This window comes from Pseudochaenichthys georgianus, chromosome 18 (assembly GCF_902827115.2).
Source record: "Pseudochaenichthys georgianus chromosome 18, fPseGeo1.2, whole genome shotgun sequence".
In the NCBI taxonomy this organism is placed as follows: Eukaryota; Metazoa; Chordata; class Actinopteri; order Perciformes; family Channichthyidae; genus Pseudochaenichthys; species Pseudochaenichthys georgianus.
In genome coordinates this window covers 6482502-6499858 of record NC_047520.1, presented here as the reverse complement: position 1 = coordinate 6499858, position 17357 = coordinate 6482502, and the positions used below count along the sequence as shown (strand labels likewise).

The 17357-nt window shown below is 43.1% G+C and overlaps 1 protein-coding gene and 1 long non-coding RNA gene across 7 annotated transcripts in view; one reads left to right on the top strand and one right to left on the bottom strand.

The window, feature by feature from the left end:
- Positions 1-17357, bottom strand: part of rgs12a (regulator of G protein signaling 12a) — a 40564-nt gene that overhangs the window by 5482 nt on the left and 17725 nt on the right. For 4 of the 6 annotated variants that reach the window (XM_034105738.2, XM_034105737.2, XM_034105740.2 and 1 more), the window contains 14 exons: positions 13157-13178; positions 10351-10520; positions 9339-9431; positions 8676-8819; positions 6699-6881; positions 6454-6598; positions 5473-5570; positions 4743-4928; positions 4388-4461; positions 3671-3797; positions 3140-3236; positions 2532-2593; positions 1982-2093; positions 1253-1783 (listed from right to left, as the gene is read on the bottom strand). In XM_034105738.2, the coding sequence (XP_033961629.1) occupies positions 1253-1783; positions 1982-2093; positions 2532-2593; positions 3140-3236; positions 3671-3797; positions 4388-4461; positions 4743-4928; positions 5473-5570; positions 6454-6598; positions 6699-6881; positions 8676-8819; positions 9339-9431; positions 10351-10520; positions 13157-13178 (2044 nt within the window). Of the gene's footprint in view, positions 1-1252; positions 1784-1981; positions 2094-2531; positions 2594-3139; positions 3237-3670; positions 3798-4387; positions 4462-4742; positions 4929-5472; positions 5571-6453; positions 6599-6698; positions 6882-8675; positions 8820-9338; positions 9432-10350; positions 10521-13156; positions 13179-16810; positions 16971-17357 lie in introns of those variants that run through there. The other 2 variants (XM_034105742.2, XM_034105741.2) reach the window with 2 other exon arrangements.
- On the top strand, positions 4981-8772 carry LOC139435764 (uncharacterized). The gene is made up of 3 exons (XR_011644977.1): positions 4981-5222; positions 6458-6563; positions 8682-8772. It is a non-coding gene; the product is annotated as an uncharacterized lncRNA (long non-coding RNA).

Below are 17357 nucleotides of genomic sequence, written 5' to 3'. Positions count from 1 at the left end.
ATTCACCACTTGATCGGTTTACCTTCAATCTCAAAACACAGAAGTGGGGGGGGGGGGGTGCGGGGGGACAAAGACACGGAGGGGGGATAGATAGAAAAATGAAATCCATCTGCAGGTGAGCTGTACACTATGAGCCAACACTCGAGCGCCACACAACAAAAGCTACACACAACAGAGCCTGTGAAGCAACAACACACCAAGCAGTGTTTCACCAACACAGAACACACACACAGCGACACCCTGAGACGCGCGCACAGAGAAAAGTACACAAAGGAGTGGGAGCTGATGAGAGGAGGAAGCCACAAGAGAAAATGAGAGGAAGCTACAGAGAAGAGGAAGGGGGGGCATGCGGAGGCGGGAAAAGGTTGTGGAGGTGGGGGTGAGAGAGAGAAAACTCACAAACGTGTAAAAAGACAGACGAGTGATTTCCAATTCTAACATTTATTAGATCTACTCAAATCACAGGTACAGAGATCATTGGCAGTGATTATCTACAACAGGTGTCTGAAGAGGGGACCCGGGGGGGAAGAGTGACAGGCAATCCAGCAATGTCACCAGCGCTAAGGAGCACTTGTCCTCTCGGTGAATAATTATGTTCACCGGTTGCTCAAATGGCTGCAGCTGGAGACGACACCTTGGTAATGACTCACCGGAGTTCCGAGGGTCTGACATTGTTGGATTGCTCTGAGATGAACGTGGTGGGATGGAGAGGAGCACAGCATGCGTTTAGTGATGACTGTTGTAATGCTGTCAAACAGGTTCATGGGTCTACTTGGCTACGATGGTTTCTAATTGTACATGATGAACCCGTGATGGCAGGAAACACAGCTGCCAATCTCACTTTCAATGGTCTCCACCACAGCATGCACTGACTGTCAAATATTGATTGGTGATCTGTATGCACTACGCATGTATTATTCATATTCATTATCTCCGCCATCACCATCGGCATGCACCCAAACTAAACTAAATGAATTACTGGAATGAACTGACGCAACAGTTGGAAGTGACTTCCAGGTACTCGCTGAACAAAATATACACATCACTATTTACACACATGCTTTGCTAACTTTATGAAAAACAGTTTTCTTAAAGGAACGGCAAACTGACAATTTGTCATTAAAGTGCATCAGAGTCAGTGTAGAGGGAGTGTTACCGTTAAAGTGGTCGGGTTTGGACCACTGTGGAGAGAACGCACACGCACATACGACACACACGCAAACACACCGGTTGGGTTACACTGTCGAAATACCTGAAGTGGACTCTCCGCCTGCGTCTTGAGGCTGGGGGCAGGGCGGTGGGGGGGTGAAGTTGGCTTCTGGCAGGCTGCTGTTGAAGGACGGCATGGGGGACGACAACGAGGGCAGCAGGGTGCTGTTGGGGCTGCTGATGTGGCCCTCCCCCACCAGGGTCAGGTCACTGTTGGTGTCTTCCTCCACGGTGCGGAGGCTGGGCCGGGTGTCCGAGGGCCTCGGGATGGGGGACAGGTGGGTGCCGAAGGTGGCGTGGCGCGTGGGCGGCATCAGGCACCGCCTCGTCGCGGAGTGTCCGTTGGCGCCGGAGCTGAGGGAGGAGTCGAGGCTCTCGGAGCGCAGGTTGGCGCTGAGAGCCACTCTGGAGGAGACGCCGTTCTCCCGGCTCTGTTTCTTGGAGTCTGGAGTGGAGCAGGAGATGGCTGGGGTGAGACGCAGGAAGTCGGGAAGCACCAGGTCGTTTTTGTTCAGGAGGCCGCGCTGGTCGTTGGCTCGGGTGCTCTGCGCCCGGCTCAGGAGCTCAAAGAATTCTGCAACAAAACCAAAGAAAATCACTCTAACTCTTCCGAATATGTTCAATCCTGGAAGAAAATATTAGTTGAACATGCAGCATAGCAGCCTGACACCTGACAGAGAAAATAACCCTAGTCCAGAGGCAAAGCGAAAGCTAAGAAATCCACCACAAAAACATCAAAAAGAGAAGAAGAAGAAGGAAGAGAGGGATTTACCTTCAGCTTCATCTATATTAATCTTTTTCTGTTTTCTCTTTTCCCCTGGGAGTGCTGAGTCTGGTCCACTCGCTTTCACAGAAAAGTCCTTTGGTGTTGACCTCTCATCTCCCTGCAGATGCAACAATAACAATGCACTCTGTTAGGGGATGGAGTGGGGGGGAGGAGGGTTTCGTGGGGGGGGTGGGGGGGGCTAAGCACGGGCTGAAGCAGAACGTCCAGGTTTCATGAGCCTTGTCCGTCTGTCGGAGCCTTTTTCTGGCCATGCTAACATCTATACGGAGTCCTATCGGTCTTCATACGGTGCAAAACTCAAGCATGGAGAATATGAGCGGGTGAGTCAGCCACGGGCGGTGTTAGGGCGAAGAATACAAACAAATCAGGAAGTACACACCAATGTAAAGCTTGTCGAAAAGTGTACATGTTGATGCACTGGCCCGCTGATTAATGAGGCTTAAAGGAGCAGAAGCAGAGCAGCAGTAGGAAAGGACAAATCACCACATCCCGACATTTGAAGCCACGTGAGAAAAAAGACATTGTGGGTACTCACAGCAGCAGAAAAACTTCTGGATGGAGGGAGGTTCTTTAGGGAGCAAGACTTGGATTTATCTGCTTGAAACAAAGACAGAGAATAAAAGACATGTTATACATACAGAAGTTAAGGGTGCCAGATTGTGCTTTTTGGGGTTTCCCTTTTCCTGTAGTGTGTTATATAGGTTTCTGTGCATTTCAATGGTCTGCAAAGGCTAAAATGTGCATTCTTCTACACACTCCCCCCCTGCCTGAAAACGCCTCCATTGGACTCGTATGTTTACTTCCGTAACATAGTGACATCACTATGTATCACTCGCGCTGTTATTGGCTAGTGCTCCAACACATTTTAAGTGATAGCAGGGACATCTCTAAGTTGGCCAATCACACTAGAGCTGGCCAGCTAACCAATCAGAGCAGACTGGTTTCAGACAGAGGGGGAAAAGAGGTGCTGTAACACAGGCAGTATGAGACAAATAAAGACCTTTTTGAATATTAAAGCATGGAAACAAGTCGAACAAAGTTAAACTTCTGGTGTCCATCCCAGTTAACAGTTACATTTGAAATAAAAATGAATTCTTATTTTTGGTATAAAAAAAAAATGGTATTCTTGTTTGATGGTCTCACCTTTCCCTGCAGCTGGATCAACTCTCTCCAAAACAACTCGCAGGCCATCCAAACTGGATATGGGGGCGCCGAGGTCCAAAGGCTCAGTTTCTCCACTCTGAAAGAAAGTCATATTTAATGGTTAACACCTTATGGCTAAGTATGTCTCAATTAGTTTTGGCTGTAATTGAGTTCACAAGCTAAATGTATAAACCGTATTTCAGGCTACTGTATAATAGAGTTATAATGCCTGGAAACCCGAAGGACTAAAATACATCCTCTGGCAGGAGTCGAGGGGAGGACTAAAAAGAGTTGGCATGTTTGAGGAGTGTCGTCATTTGTAATTATAGCCCTGCTGCTCCATCTTCGGAGGCCGGGCTGAGTCACAGCGCTAACCACCGTGTAGAGATGGAAAAGGATGCGGTCGCTTCCTTCCCCTGACCATGATACTCCACCCTGTGGCACCGTCACACACTGCACAAGATGCTGAACACACACACACAGGAGCTTCAAACAAACATGAAGGCATTGTAGCCACCGGGGGCGACTTACTATTTTGGCCACGAGATCGCTGAGGTGGAGGCCATATTTGGCCACCACGGGACGCAGGACCTCAGTGACGGGTTTGGTAGGTTTGGCCTTCAGACCCACGGAGCGGTTAATGGGGACCAGGTCCAATCTAGGAGCACAGAAAGAGCACGGGTAAATGTCAGCGGCGACATTAAAGCACACAGTGAAAAAGTGATATTTATTGGCAAGAAGAGACACCATGGAAATCTGACGCAGCGCCCCAGTTTGAGACCTGGCCGAGGTAAGAGGAAGGCATTTAGAGAAGAATAGAATATCAAGGATCAATAGATCTCTTTTTCCTTTGTACAACGCTCCCTTGTACCCTTCTTTAGACTAAGGTGAAACTAATCAAATATTAATCCTTTTTTACCTTAAATCCCCTCCAGCTGTTTTCTTATCATTACGATCAATACATATTTAATATAATTCTTTTAACAGAGGGAAGTAGGAAAGGATTTAATTGCATTTCTAAATGATTAACTTATTATTTGTAAATGTAGTTTTCCGTTCATTATTATTTAAAAAGATTCAGGTTTGTGGTTATACTATTAATAATATTTGCATGCCTGTATTGGTCTTCCTGGATTGGGTATGTCTTGTTTTCTTGTCTTGTTATGTATGCAAAACCAATGTAAACTAACGTGTGAAGAGCTCTTTCAAGGAAATTGACATATCAAAGGAAATGTTTAAGGAACATACCTAAACAACGTCCGCTTCTCCACTCTTAATTCTCGGGAGCTGAGGGTCATACAGTCTTGGTCCAACACCAAAGGCTGTGAGGAAAAAAGCAACATTAAAAAACACAAGCGACAAACCCAGAGCACTCCATACCGTAAACTCTACTACACAGTACATCTGTTTTAGTGTCTCTGTTGAAACTTAATTAGAAAAAGCTTAATTTAACCAATGACTACTCACAAGAAAATACATTGTTTTATTAGCTTGGTTCATCGCAAACAAAGGGTTGACTCAGTGGTTGCATGAGGAGCTTGCCTGAGTGTTCTGATCGATTAGCAGCATGTTTCCAGCATTCATCAGTAAATGATTGTCTTACCTTCTCTCCTCCCACCAGGAAGAGGTCCACAGCAGCGATGTTGACGTTGATGCTCTGACAGAGGTCGTGGAGGACGTCCCTTACGGAGGCCCCGGGCCGGAGACTGATGGGAGAGCAGGAGCCGTCGGGCAGCACCACGCTGCACTGTTTGGGGGAGCGCTCCCATACTGAGTGGCGATTATCAGCCTAAAGAAGATAGACAAAGGGAGGCTTCATTAAAAGGACTGGAAGAGTTAAAAAAGCCGCTTTCACTTTGTACTGTGTACTTTGCCGTACTTAGTTCCCAGCACTGTTTTTTTTTGTGTTGCCATAAGTTATTCTCTCTCCGTTGGTGCGCGAGGCTAATGCTAATAATGCTAATGCCAGCAAATACAATGGCGGCTTCACAAAACTTTTTTTACGGGGCGTGGTTTGCAATTCGCCCAGCCAATCAGAAATTGGAACTTTTTTCTCCTCAGGAAAGTACCACCTCTCTAGCAGGCACGTAAAAGTTCTCATGAACTAAGTTCTCTTTTTGGTGTGAACGCAAAATCCCAGGAACTATCGGAACTAAACGAGAAAAGTACTCCGGTGTGAAAGTGCCTATATACATGGCTTCAGTTGTAATTTATGCCACCCGTTAACTATGAGTGGGCTGACAAGTAACACACAATTACTGAGGCCTGATATGATAGCTGTACCAGACACTGGGCTCTGTGTTGCCATAGTGATTTGTCCAGAGGAATCTTACCTCGATCTTCCCAGCAGAGCAGGAAGTGGCCATCTCCAGACTGGTACCAGACGACAAGGAGCCCTGGGACTCCCTCCGCCCATTACTGCCCCAGTAGTCTGCACAAGAGAACACAGAGGAGGGTGAACTCATGCAGATAAGAGACTTTAGTCACTACTTTCAGAAAAATAAAACGTACAATATTTAACACCATGACAGCTTCAAACTATGGCATGACTTAACAATGTTTTTAGAGTTATAATCAACGTTTGACACCACAAAAACGGTTATCAAAGAAGATATTTGCGTATAAACAGTGTCATTCAATTGAATTGCAGCTATATTTATTGAGAGACGGTACCGGTGTGAACAGTAGGTTCAACATAGACCAAAAAATTATGATTGTAATATATATTCAAAGCAATAAATACACCAGAGTTTGACAAACACTCTGGTGTATTTACACATAAAACAACTTAAGCTTTAAAGAATATTTACAGAAAAATTAGGAATAATTTCTAATGTATTTGACAAAGCTTAAAAATAAATGGTTTTATCAATTGCAGCCTTTCAAATTAGTAACCTTAAAAAGGCACAATGAGTAGGTTGTTTTAAAAAGATGTGCAGATTCTCTCTGTGCCTTACAGCTATAATTTGATATCATAATGATCAAAATCCCCAACAAAGGCTTCCCATCATCATATCAACCTCATTTTGGTATTTCGCCACCTTTAAAACACTGGCCCTTTGTTGATAGCACTCTCTCCGGTGAGTCAAAATGCTGTCAAAAGGTGGTTTTGGGTACATGAGCTGCGTGTGTAATACTTTGATGACTGCGGGGCAGCTGTGTTTCTACATCCCTCCCCCGCATGTAGCTCATGGCAACCCCGGAGCTGGCATCAAATTGGTGTGTTTTTCAAGGACACATCAGCTCTTTGGAAGTGTTGCGAACGCTTGTGGAAAGCTTTTTTTAACCAGTGTTCTTGTTTATCCATTCCATACCCAGGTTTATGTCTGCTATGTCCTTCTTCTTGGGGCCCTTTCCAAAGCTCCTGTTGCGGGACCACGAGAAGAAGCCGCGTTTCTTATCGGCGGTCTCATCCTTGTCTTCGGTGAGTGACCTCCCTGACCTCTGCTTTCTGGCCTCCTATTGGTTGGAGAACATAAAAGGAAGATGTAACCAGCTGTAAAGGACTGTCAACAAAGCTGTTCTATTCTAGTGATACAGCTTAAAAAGTCAGTGTTACCTTTTTGGGAGTGGAGAGGGAGGAGCGGTCCGAGCTGCCGCTGTGTTTAGAGGGCGCAGGACTGCAGGGAATCTGGTAAGGGTCCGGCAGAGATCGGCCATCCACCTCGGCACGCATGCACTCTTGGTAAAGGGAGGACTTGAGGAATCGGGAATAACTGTCAAACTTCATCAAATTAAAAATCTGTAGAAGAAAAAGGGCGGTTTTTAAAAACAGTGGTGGAATGAAAGAGGTGAGATACACAAAGAGGCATGTAGGGTCAAACATAAAAGGGAAGAGTAAATTAAACAAAAGAGGAGAACTACCGGTGGTAACGTATGGTTATAGCTCATGTTATGACAGGTGTCTCAACACTTTTAAATGCTCATGTCCAGCCTGGAAATATACACATGCATGTCTATGTGTCTGTGTGTACAGTATGCGCTTGCTTCTCTGTGGGCGTATGCCAGTTTGTGTTTATTTCTCTGGTAAAGGCTCCGCGCCCTTTCGTAAACAAACCCAGATGGCCATCGAGAAAAGCCAATATGCTTATGCAGAGTGACTAAAGGCGAGAGGAGAACGGAACCCCCTACTGTCAAGGAAAATGCCCGGATATTCACGGTGATGCTGAGCAAGGAAATCATAAGAATAATAGAATTCAGAAATCAAACAAATATGAAATGCTGAGGGTCAGTTTTTAGGCTCCTATTGAGGTTTTGAATGTCTGTCTTCATATTAAAGTACACTTATCATGCTATTTGTAGGCAATAGCATAGGTCTCAGATATATAAAAAGCATGTCTATGAAGTGTTTTGCTCAAAATACCAAACAAATCACCCATTCTAGCCTCATATCCCTCTATTTCACTTCCTGTTTCAAAAGTGCTGATTTGGGGTATAAAGATTTAAAAAATAAAAAAGGAGGGGGCTGAGCTCATGCGGAACACGGCAGCTACTGTCTAAACTAAATACTGCGGTGACGAAACGCCATATCATGGATGATCAAGGATTATTTCTGAAACAGTCTGGAGCTCAAAGGCTTTCTCTCTTGCCGGTTATACCACAAGGTGAGTTCCTTTTTATTTCCTTCTTCACACACATGCTCTCCAGTACAGGTTAGCTCTGAGTGTTAGCGATGCTAATGTGAACACCGACCATATTACGTCCAAAACAGTCGGGCATTGTTTCTGATAGCAACGTTTCTGATTGGGCCGGGGGTGTAAAGCCAGCCTACATTTCCGATATTACGTCATATCGGACGCAAATCTGGATCAGCTCCAGTGTTCCCCCGTTTTTAGAGATTTGGGTACGGAGGAAAAGAAAGAGGGTTTTATTTTCTGACGCTGCCGGGGACACATATTTATGTATAAAAGACATAAAAAGTGCATTTTGCATGATAGGTCTCCTTTAAATGAATTCATCACCCTTAAGAAAATCTTCAATTGTAGTGAAATGGTTTATCTTTTTGGATTTAATCAACTATCTTTGATGAATAAAATGTGCCAAAGTGTGCCCTTTGTGTACACACAGCAGTTATTAACAGTTAACCATTTTTTGACCGCAGTTCTCAGAAAGGCTGAACTGAATATTTTGTTAGAATTAAAGGTATTGTGAATTTTGGAAATGATTGCATCTATCTTTTCCATTAATTGCTAATTGCTGTGGAGTTAATGAAAACGTTTGGATCACACAGGTTGGAATCAATCCTATTTACAAATCGTATCATACTGGTATTATGCTTCAATAATAATAGTATAACACTGATAGCATTAGTCTAGCCCTTCTTAATCAGCAACTTGGCTGAAACATTATATATTCTGTCATGCAGAACAAAAATGAATGTAGCAGTCTTATTTAGATTTATGACTTTCAACATGTTGAGAGCAGCCTTGATTTAGCTCCTCCCTACCAAAGACATGACGTGATAAAAAACTGTTGAAGCAACATGTTATTTGCAGAGACGAGCTCACTACAACTTCTACTCTCGTTGTGTCTGTACCTGTAGCTGCTGCGTCTTGAACATGTCGGGCCGCGGGGAGGTGAGGACGTCGTCGGCCAGCTGGGCCTGGCTGTCGATGTTGACCGGCATGGTGGCCTTGCTGGACAGGAAGCTGTTGTAGATCTCTCCGGCTCTCTGAGACAGCTGCAGGACAGAGGGCGGACGATGCATTAGAGCCAAGATGTATTTCACATAAAATAATAGCATCATTTCATTAAGGATTGGCCAATTGTTGGAAGGTGGGACTCATAAGGGTCACACAATAAATGTACAGGGTCGAGAGAGAATGTTTATGTACGGAATTCAAAATGTAAATGCAACCAGGAAGTGGGATTTGTATCTTATGTGGAGAAGCAGGACAGAGTCTAAAAACGTTCTTACAGGGACAATAAAGTATATTGTATTGTATCATATCAAAGACTTCTATACAAAATCATTTATTATATATATTGGCTTTAGGTATAGATGATGGTTTACCCCTGTTTAACCTGTTAAAAAAAATCTTAACTCATTTGATTAAGGAAAAACAGTATGATATCTATTCTGTTAGTAGAGGTGATACTCAATTTTGTGTTACGTAGATATAGGACAAAAAAGATAGGAGTGTTTCCAATCACTCTACATGTCTTAGTCAGTGGGTTTAGCTTCACACTGTAGACTTACCTGCTTTTTATCAGCTGCAGGGACATGACTGAAGTATTCACAGGCCTGCCAGAACAAGATATTCTCCTCACTGAATTCTTTCTTGAGAAATTCCTGTGGAGAGCAACAGAAGGAGTCTTAATACGATCCCAAACCGGTGATCATGCTTTTTTGTTATGTTCTCCGTGCTGTTGCAGTAGTGAGGAAAACGTTTTTTAGGTGAAATGCTGTGAACAAAATTGGTGTAGGCACAGGAGAGTGTGGGTGGATCTGATCAGTGCTGAGGGGGGGTGAGGAGCGACGGGGCCTCCGGGACGCCAGAACTTAATGCTGAGCCTTCTGAAGGTGTTGTAGGCTAAATTCAATAGGCACATCTTTTCTGTGGGAGGTTATATAAATGAAGTGCCCGTAATGAAAAGTTTGGATATAGAGAACTGGTTCGGGACTATTGAAATCTTTGCCTTAGATTTTGTTAAAAAATAAGTCTCTCAATCTTGTCATAAATGTAAAAAAGAACACAATCCAAGCCATAAAGAGGGGGCAAACTCTCAAATACTGACAAAAAAGGTGAAATGTTAAAATGTAAAGACTGCATGTAAACAGTTTAATGTTAAAATGTGGTCTAACTCCAACATGACATAACTGGATAAGAATGCAGGAGTTTTAATGCCATAATGGTCAATGATCAGCTGATAGAAAAGCACCAAGCACACGTATGAAAAAAGTCTGAAACTAAAATAACATTTGTCTTTATTGCTTACACAATTGAGTTCGGTTACTTTTCACTTTCAATTACAAAAATAAATAACTCAAATAGAGTGCAGAGCTCGGCCAAGGCCAATGTCTCATTCAGGTTCTCTGAGAAATTGGTATTACCAATATGCCCGTTTTCCAGTCATTTTGCACAACAGGACTGCAATACAAATGCCGTACCTCGCATTGAGATTGCAATAAAAGTGAAACATGAAACTTCATGCCAACAGATATTTTCACAACCCTGAATCCAATCACCTATGAAACGTTCTTATCTTACCGAGAAGTAGCGCACCCCCACTGGGTCCTGGAGGAGGCGTTCGAAGCAGGCGGCCCAGCTGGCCACTCTCTGCTCCGGGACCCCTCGCAGGCTGCCCGCTCCTGGAAGACTGCCATTACTGTTCAGGCTGCTCTGGCTGCAGCATCCCTGCAACTGGACTCCACTGTAGTCTGTGGAGGAGGGGGAGCACAGTGTAAAGGTTAGAGGAGATAAAGAGTGATTCAAGCCAAAGGGAAAGTAAGAGAGTTTTTAAACCTTCTAAATATCCTGACGATTTTGGCATTGGTGTGTTTTTTGTCCCAAATAATAATGAAACTTTCCTCCCTGTCTTGTATTTCAGCTGTTTTTTTTATTATTACTTTATATGTAGTTATATCATGTGTTTCTGGTGCACTATGTCATAATTGTTTTAATGTTTTTTTTTGTGCCCTTGTTCTTAAAAAGCGCTTTATAAATCGACTTGCCGTGTCTTTTGGGATTTTTTATATTCCCGAGGAGGCAGATTGAATTAATGTTATCTGTTGAGGAGAACAGAGCTATTGTGAAGACTTGTATAAACACTTTCTAAGAAACCAACAAAGACTTTTGGGATTGGTACATTTCTTGAAAAGACTCTTAACAAAATTAGGCATGTCTGACTTGAAAGCAGCCATTTTGTTGCAATGGAACATTATTAGAAGTGGGTTAGTTTCACTACAGGCAACTATTATACGTACAACTCTTACTAGTCTTTTCAACAAGAAAAGAGGAAGACAAATATGTAATAAAAGTGTTATCAGAATACCTTAAATGTACGTAGTTACAGCAGACAAAATAGCCACAGACAGCTTAATGTTACATATGGTACATGCATTAAAAAGTACTAAGTTATGATATTATAAAAAATATATAAATGTAATTAAAAAATAAAAGTTACATCATTTTCAAAATACACATCCTGTAACAGTTCTTAGGATTTAGCAGCCAGGTATATATATCCCGTTGAGTTAAGAGGGAAGATCTTTAACAAAAGGATCTAGTCATAATGGGGAGTCAAGAGGTGCCCTACATCTGCGGCAAACACAATTACAATGTGGAAAGGGATGAGACAATACGGTAAATGTCAAGGGAAAGCTAATGGGTCTTTGACTGTAACCTTTGCTACTCCTCTCACTGGCGAATGTGAACACACTAAGTGAATGTCAAAATATGTTATGTGGGAAGTGGGATCTGATTGCAGTGGAGAAGGAGCAGATGTCACTCAGTTGGTAAAAGAAAGGGCAGAGAGGACCGGGAGCGGAATAAAAGACGAAGAAAGAGAGGACACATGGATGATTAAAAGGAAGACAATGAGGGAGAGTGCGGGGCTGCTGGTCATCTAAAGTGGGGGCTTTGACCCTCACAGTACCTGCTATCATGACGGCAGATGGCCACTTTAGGGCTGTGGGCAGGCACAGTAAAAACAAACCACACCGTGTGATTTCTTACAGATGCTAGCTGTTGTTATTCTACTCAGAGTTAGCTGGTTAGCATGGGCAGTGCTAACTGGTGTTAGCACTGTATCTCTGATGTGGAGAACAGAAAGGCTAGTGGGGTCAAATAAGGTCCGGTCGTCATCTTCCTTCCACACAGGATGTAGGATGGGTTTTCAACAGTGGTGAAAGAAGTACCAAATAATAATCGAGTAATACCAAAATGTTAATTACTCGATTGTAGATAAACTTCCTGCATTTCAAGTCTTATTGTAGTGAAGTACAAAAGTATCATCATCAAAATATACAAAACGTAAAAGCACGTAATGGCCCATTTTCACTACCATATTAATTAATGGATTATGATTATTGGTGGAGCTAATTTTAACTGCTTTGTATACTGCTGCTGAATATCCTAACCTATACAAATACATATATTTGTAAAAAAGTACAATATTGGCTTCCAAAATGTATTGGAGTAAAAGTTTAAAGTAAAAGAAAAGTGCTTGAGTACAGTACTGTATTGTATTACATTCCACCACTGATTTACAAATAGGTGGTTTCAGTAATTCAGCTTATTAGTAAGGTGGCATCTGTATCAGCTGCACTTAGTCAAATGTAATCATCATCCTATATCTGGTACATACCCATGATTACTTTGCATAATGATTAAACAATGATACCAATGGCTTAATACTCTTCAGGAAATAATGAGTTGACGTGTTATTAAAATTGCACACGCTTTACATAAAGTGTGAGAATCTGAGAGACTGAGGCCTGAATGTGTGTGTGTGTGTGTCCCCCCCCCCCCCGTCTCTGCAATCCCCATCCTAAAATGTGCTGACAGGCCATTTGTTTGGTCTCGGTTTACTGTATTAGGTCTGAGGCTTTGGCAGCCGTGTTTACCACACTGTGTGCCGCTCAGTTAATGAGAAGGCTTTGCAAACAGCCATCCATCCCCAGTGAAAGGAACGGGCTGCCCTCCTCAACGTGGCCTCGCTCAGCCTGTTAGCAAATGTTATTAAAGACTGCTATGAAAGGGAGGACCAGACATCTAGCTCCGGCGCTAACCCCGAAACACGCTCAGCAAACATCCTTTGTTAATGAGGCATGCTCCCGGCAGTGAGCACATCACCACGTCTTTTTAATAGAACATTTTATTAAGCGACGACAAAGCTGAGGGTAGAAGCAGAAAATAGGGAATCAAAAAGGCTGGACGAAGATCAGAAAGTTCCTACGTGTTGGGGTGATTAAGAGCTTGAAATCTTGGTTCTCTTGTGAGTTTCACTTACATATCTGACATAACTTTTGATTTGATGAGTGTTTAAAAGTAGTAATAAGGGAATTGTACTCACCACCATCTGAGGAAGCAGCAGACTGAAAGAGAACAAAGAGAGACATGAGTGAAAGGCTGCCCTCATGACCTCCCTCGCTGAGACCATAGACTGAAGATAGCAGCGTCTCTGCAGGCATCCCAACAGTCCTTCTGAGGTGTGTGTCTTCGTGGTGTGTGTGTGAGAGTGTGTGTGTGTGTGTGCTACTGGGAAAGTGTTGAAACTTGGGTCCTTACACAGGCCCAATAATGTGTAAGAGGGTGGACCCCAGGCTTCTCTACCACACACAGCTGTTCACACCTCCACACCAGGACCACACACACACACACACACACACACACACACACACACACACACACACACACACACACACACACACACACACACACACACACACACACACACACACACACACACACACACACACACACACACACACACACACACACACACACACACACACACACACACACACACACACACACACACACACACACACACACACACACACACACACACACACACACACACACACACACACACACACACACACACACGAATGTGTGCATTCCTGCTAACTGCAGTCACAAAGGTCAGAGCCCATCAAGGCAGAGCCACTTGAGAGGCCATCAGTGGCTGTAATGCTCCTCTTTTCACTTGCTAATTTAGGCGATGTGTCCCTGAAAAGAAGCACAAGCCTCCCCCGTGGACTTGGACATTTCACAGTGGCAACTTCCCATTATTGGGTGTAATTATAACAAAGGCATGAAGCTGAATAAACCCCCCTCCATGTCAGTGCTTTTGAAGGATCAACAAATATTTACATGGCAATACTTCAATTTGAAACCCATGCCTCAGCAGTGGGCTTCTCGGAAAATGTGTTAGCATCATTTTTGGTAAATGCTAATAAAGAGAGAGTTATAGCCTTGACTGTGGAGACGTTGTCACAAATATTTTTAAATGCAGGGGAGGATATGAGAGGCGCATCTTAGGGTTCGGTCCAAGAACACTTGATAAATCGGTGCGTTGGAGGATTCATCTGAATAGGGAGACTATTTCCAGAAGAGTGCTTTCTGAAGCTGCCACTTCAAAGTGTGAATATCCAAGGCGGATAATACGTCTAAACAAGGCTGTGTGAGCAGTAAACACAGTTTGTACTTCAGTGGAATTGCATAATACTGGACTGTAAAGCTGCAAAATCAGAGAACAATGAAACAAAACTTTTGCACCCTGCTGAGCGGGCCTGTCACGATGCATTACGTTAGCAACTTATCGAAACAATTGAACTTACCTCGGGTTGTTTTTACACAATCTTAATACTGTATGTTGTGTTTACATGCTTGATTATTTACATCTGAATATGATCCACCTTTTAGCTTACAACATGGTAGATTTACAACTTTTACAAGATTTGGTAACCGAGTTAGGAGTCCTTTTTATTTTTTGCTTTTGGCTGTGTGGTTTTAATTGGTTTTGTATATTCATTCAGGGTATAAAAACAAACTAATTTTCTAATATGAATGTTTGAAAATATTATTTTATTCAGTTAAAGTGAATTGTCCTTAGAAAGGGTGCTTGTATTATTTTGCATTAACGTTATCATTCTATCAGGGGCAAAACATTTTCTTAAAATGACGTGAAAAACATTTGTGGCATTTATTTGTAGGACAATACATTTCATTTTCCTGTCTGATTTAATTCAAAGTATCATTTCCAAAGGTGCCGCGAGTTGAATGAGTACAGCTTGATCAAACAGCCACAGAATAAGCTCAGACATATTGTGGACCAGCCCATTCTTTATAGTTGTTGTCGATGCCTTCTGAAGCCAGTTAACTTGACCGCGGTCCTGTGCCCTGACGTGACGCTGGGTTCCATTTTGGGAGTGACCACATGTAAAAAGCTCCATCAGACAATGACCACGTAACCACTAATTGTCTGTCGCAAACTCTTTACAACTAGTCCAACCCCATGTAGTCAACACCCAAAAGCCACCTCTTCAGTGGTGGCTAGCATGTGGACAGTAATCATGGATGAGGACCAACATGAAGCTGAAGCAGAAAGGAAAGAGGAAAGAGAACACCCACTCCATCTGTCTGCTGCTTTTGGTCTAAAAACGGCTAAACCTCAACCCTTAAATATATAGAGGGAGACCGACATCACACAATGTGACGTAGACTTCGGTTTTAAACAAAAGCTCCCAGCTGAAACTTTGGAAATGAAAACTGGTCAATGTCCCAAATGGAGAGATGTTACTTCTGATATGACAAATATAATAGACATCCGCTTCCTGTTAGCAGAAGCTCCTCTTAATCCCGGTTAGGAAACAAGTGGGAGAGTTCCACTACATCTCAATGAATGCCTTCCTGACACACAGATGACGATACATCTCATGCTGATGTCAGAGGAAATATATGTTGATGACAAATATGTTATAGGTTGCGTAAGCTAAATCTAAAAACTACACTGACCGATAGCTAAATACATTTATCAGATTTAGTTGAATCCTATTAGCATTTTTAAAATGGTGTAAACTTCAGACTATTTTCATTGTTGAAATTGAGAGTAGTGTAACCGGTTATGTTAATTTAACGACATCTAGTGGTTGTTTTTTTAAAGAGAGAAAAGTAGCAAATATTCACATTTGATAAGCTGGAAATGACAAATGTTTTGCTTAGAAGTTACTTGAATAATACAATACTAAAGTTGTTCTTGGTCAATATTTACATGAACTGATCAGATAGAATAACATAATAATGACACGTCTCGTTTGTAATAGTTGACCTGGTGTGTGTATGATGAGCCAGCAGGGGTTAGACCACACACACCACTCGTTATTACTTCCTTGCCCACAAGTTGCCTACAGTGATGACCCAGGCCCACCGTCACCTCTTGTCCACACAACCCCTTCCTCTGTTGACACCTCTTCTGAGGATCTGCTCCACCATGGGTGGCTTGGCTGTACTGCAGACCCTCTTTGATCCCTTTCTCTCAAAGCTGAATTGCAAAGATCCCATTCCCCAGCTGGAATCCTTCTGAAAGCTGCCCACGTTGGGTTGTTATCAACCAAACGGACAAAGTCACAGTGAGTACCTTGGCTCCAAACGAGCAGGATTTGGTTCTCGGGTTGGAAAACGCTCTGCTAGCTTTCCTGTGGTACAGCCCCCACGCCGCACAGTCTGGCATCCCGAGACACCACATGCTGAAGGAACGTAGATGATCCCACCAAGACATATTCATGATGATCGGAAGTGAGCCACCGCAAGAAAACAAACTTTCACCGGTGTGAAATCAGTTGAAGGGTAAGCCACGTTCATACAAATGTTAATGTCCCCCATTAACATCTCTCACAGACTGTAAACCCGAACCTTTAAACCTGATTTCTGTCATCTGTTGGGCTTGTTTAGGCTTGTTGCTTCCATTAAAAACTTTTTTGAGATGAACCCTGTTCACACAACAGTCGGATAATCAGAAACGTAACTTTTGCAGAAGTCAAGGCTGATTCTAGCACCCCGCAAACAAACAACCACGAGTCCCTGCCGCTTCAAACAGCTGTTCAGAGTGGGAGAGAAAACGAGCGACAAAGAGGGAGATTAATGAGAAAAGCAGCTGAGGGAACCAAAGGAGTCTCCCCGCTTAATACAGAAGAGGCACCTCGGCAAACCACAGTTTACTTACAGTGTTGAAGTTCCAATTCCTCTTGAAGGAAAGTCTCTTTTTGAGACTCATTGTTCCCTAGTCTGCTACACCAGAAGCACACCGACAGATTATGTGTGTGTGAACGCATACCTGAACATTCTCCACCCAAAACTCTGCAAACCATGTCTGAACAAGTCGAAGAGAGGGGAAGAGAGGGAGGAGGGAGAGAGAAAGAGGAAGAGATTTGACAAGGTACTAGACAGAAAGAGGAGAAGGAGGGGGCTGAGATGGAGGAAAGAAAGATTTCCTTACGCCGTGGCTGTTGTCATGGCAATGTGCCTGACAATACATACAGCCTCTGCCACATTGGCATGAAGGAATCAGATGAATTAATCCCCCCCTCTTTTGATTCCCTTCACAAGACACACACACTGGCCATGTCAAAACCACACTGGCCTTCCCCCCTTCTTTTGTTTCCAGTTGGGGCACTCTCCCTTTGCTTGAAAGAGAGGAGAAATAGCCAGTCTGATCAAATGGAAACCAGATGAATTTTCTTCAATCAAAATAAAAGTTTGGTAGCCCACGA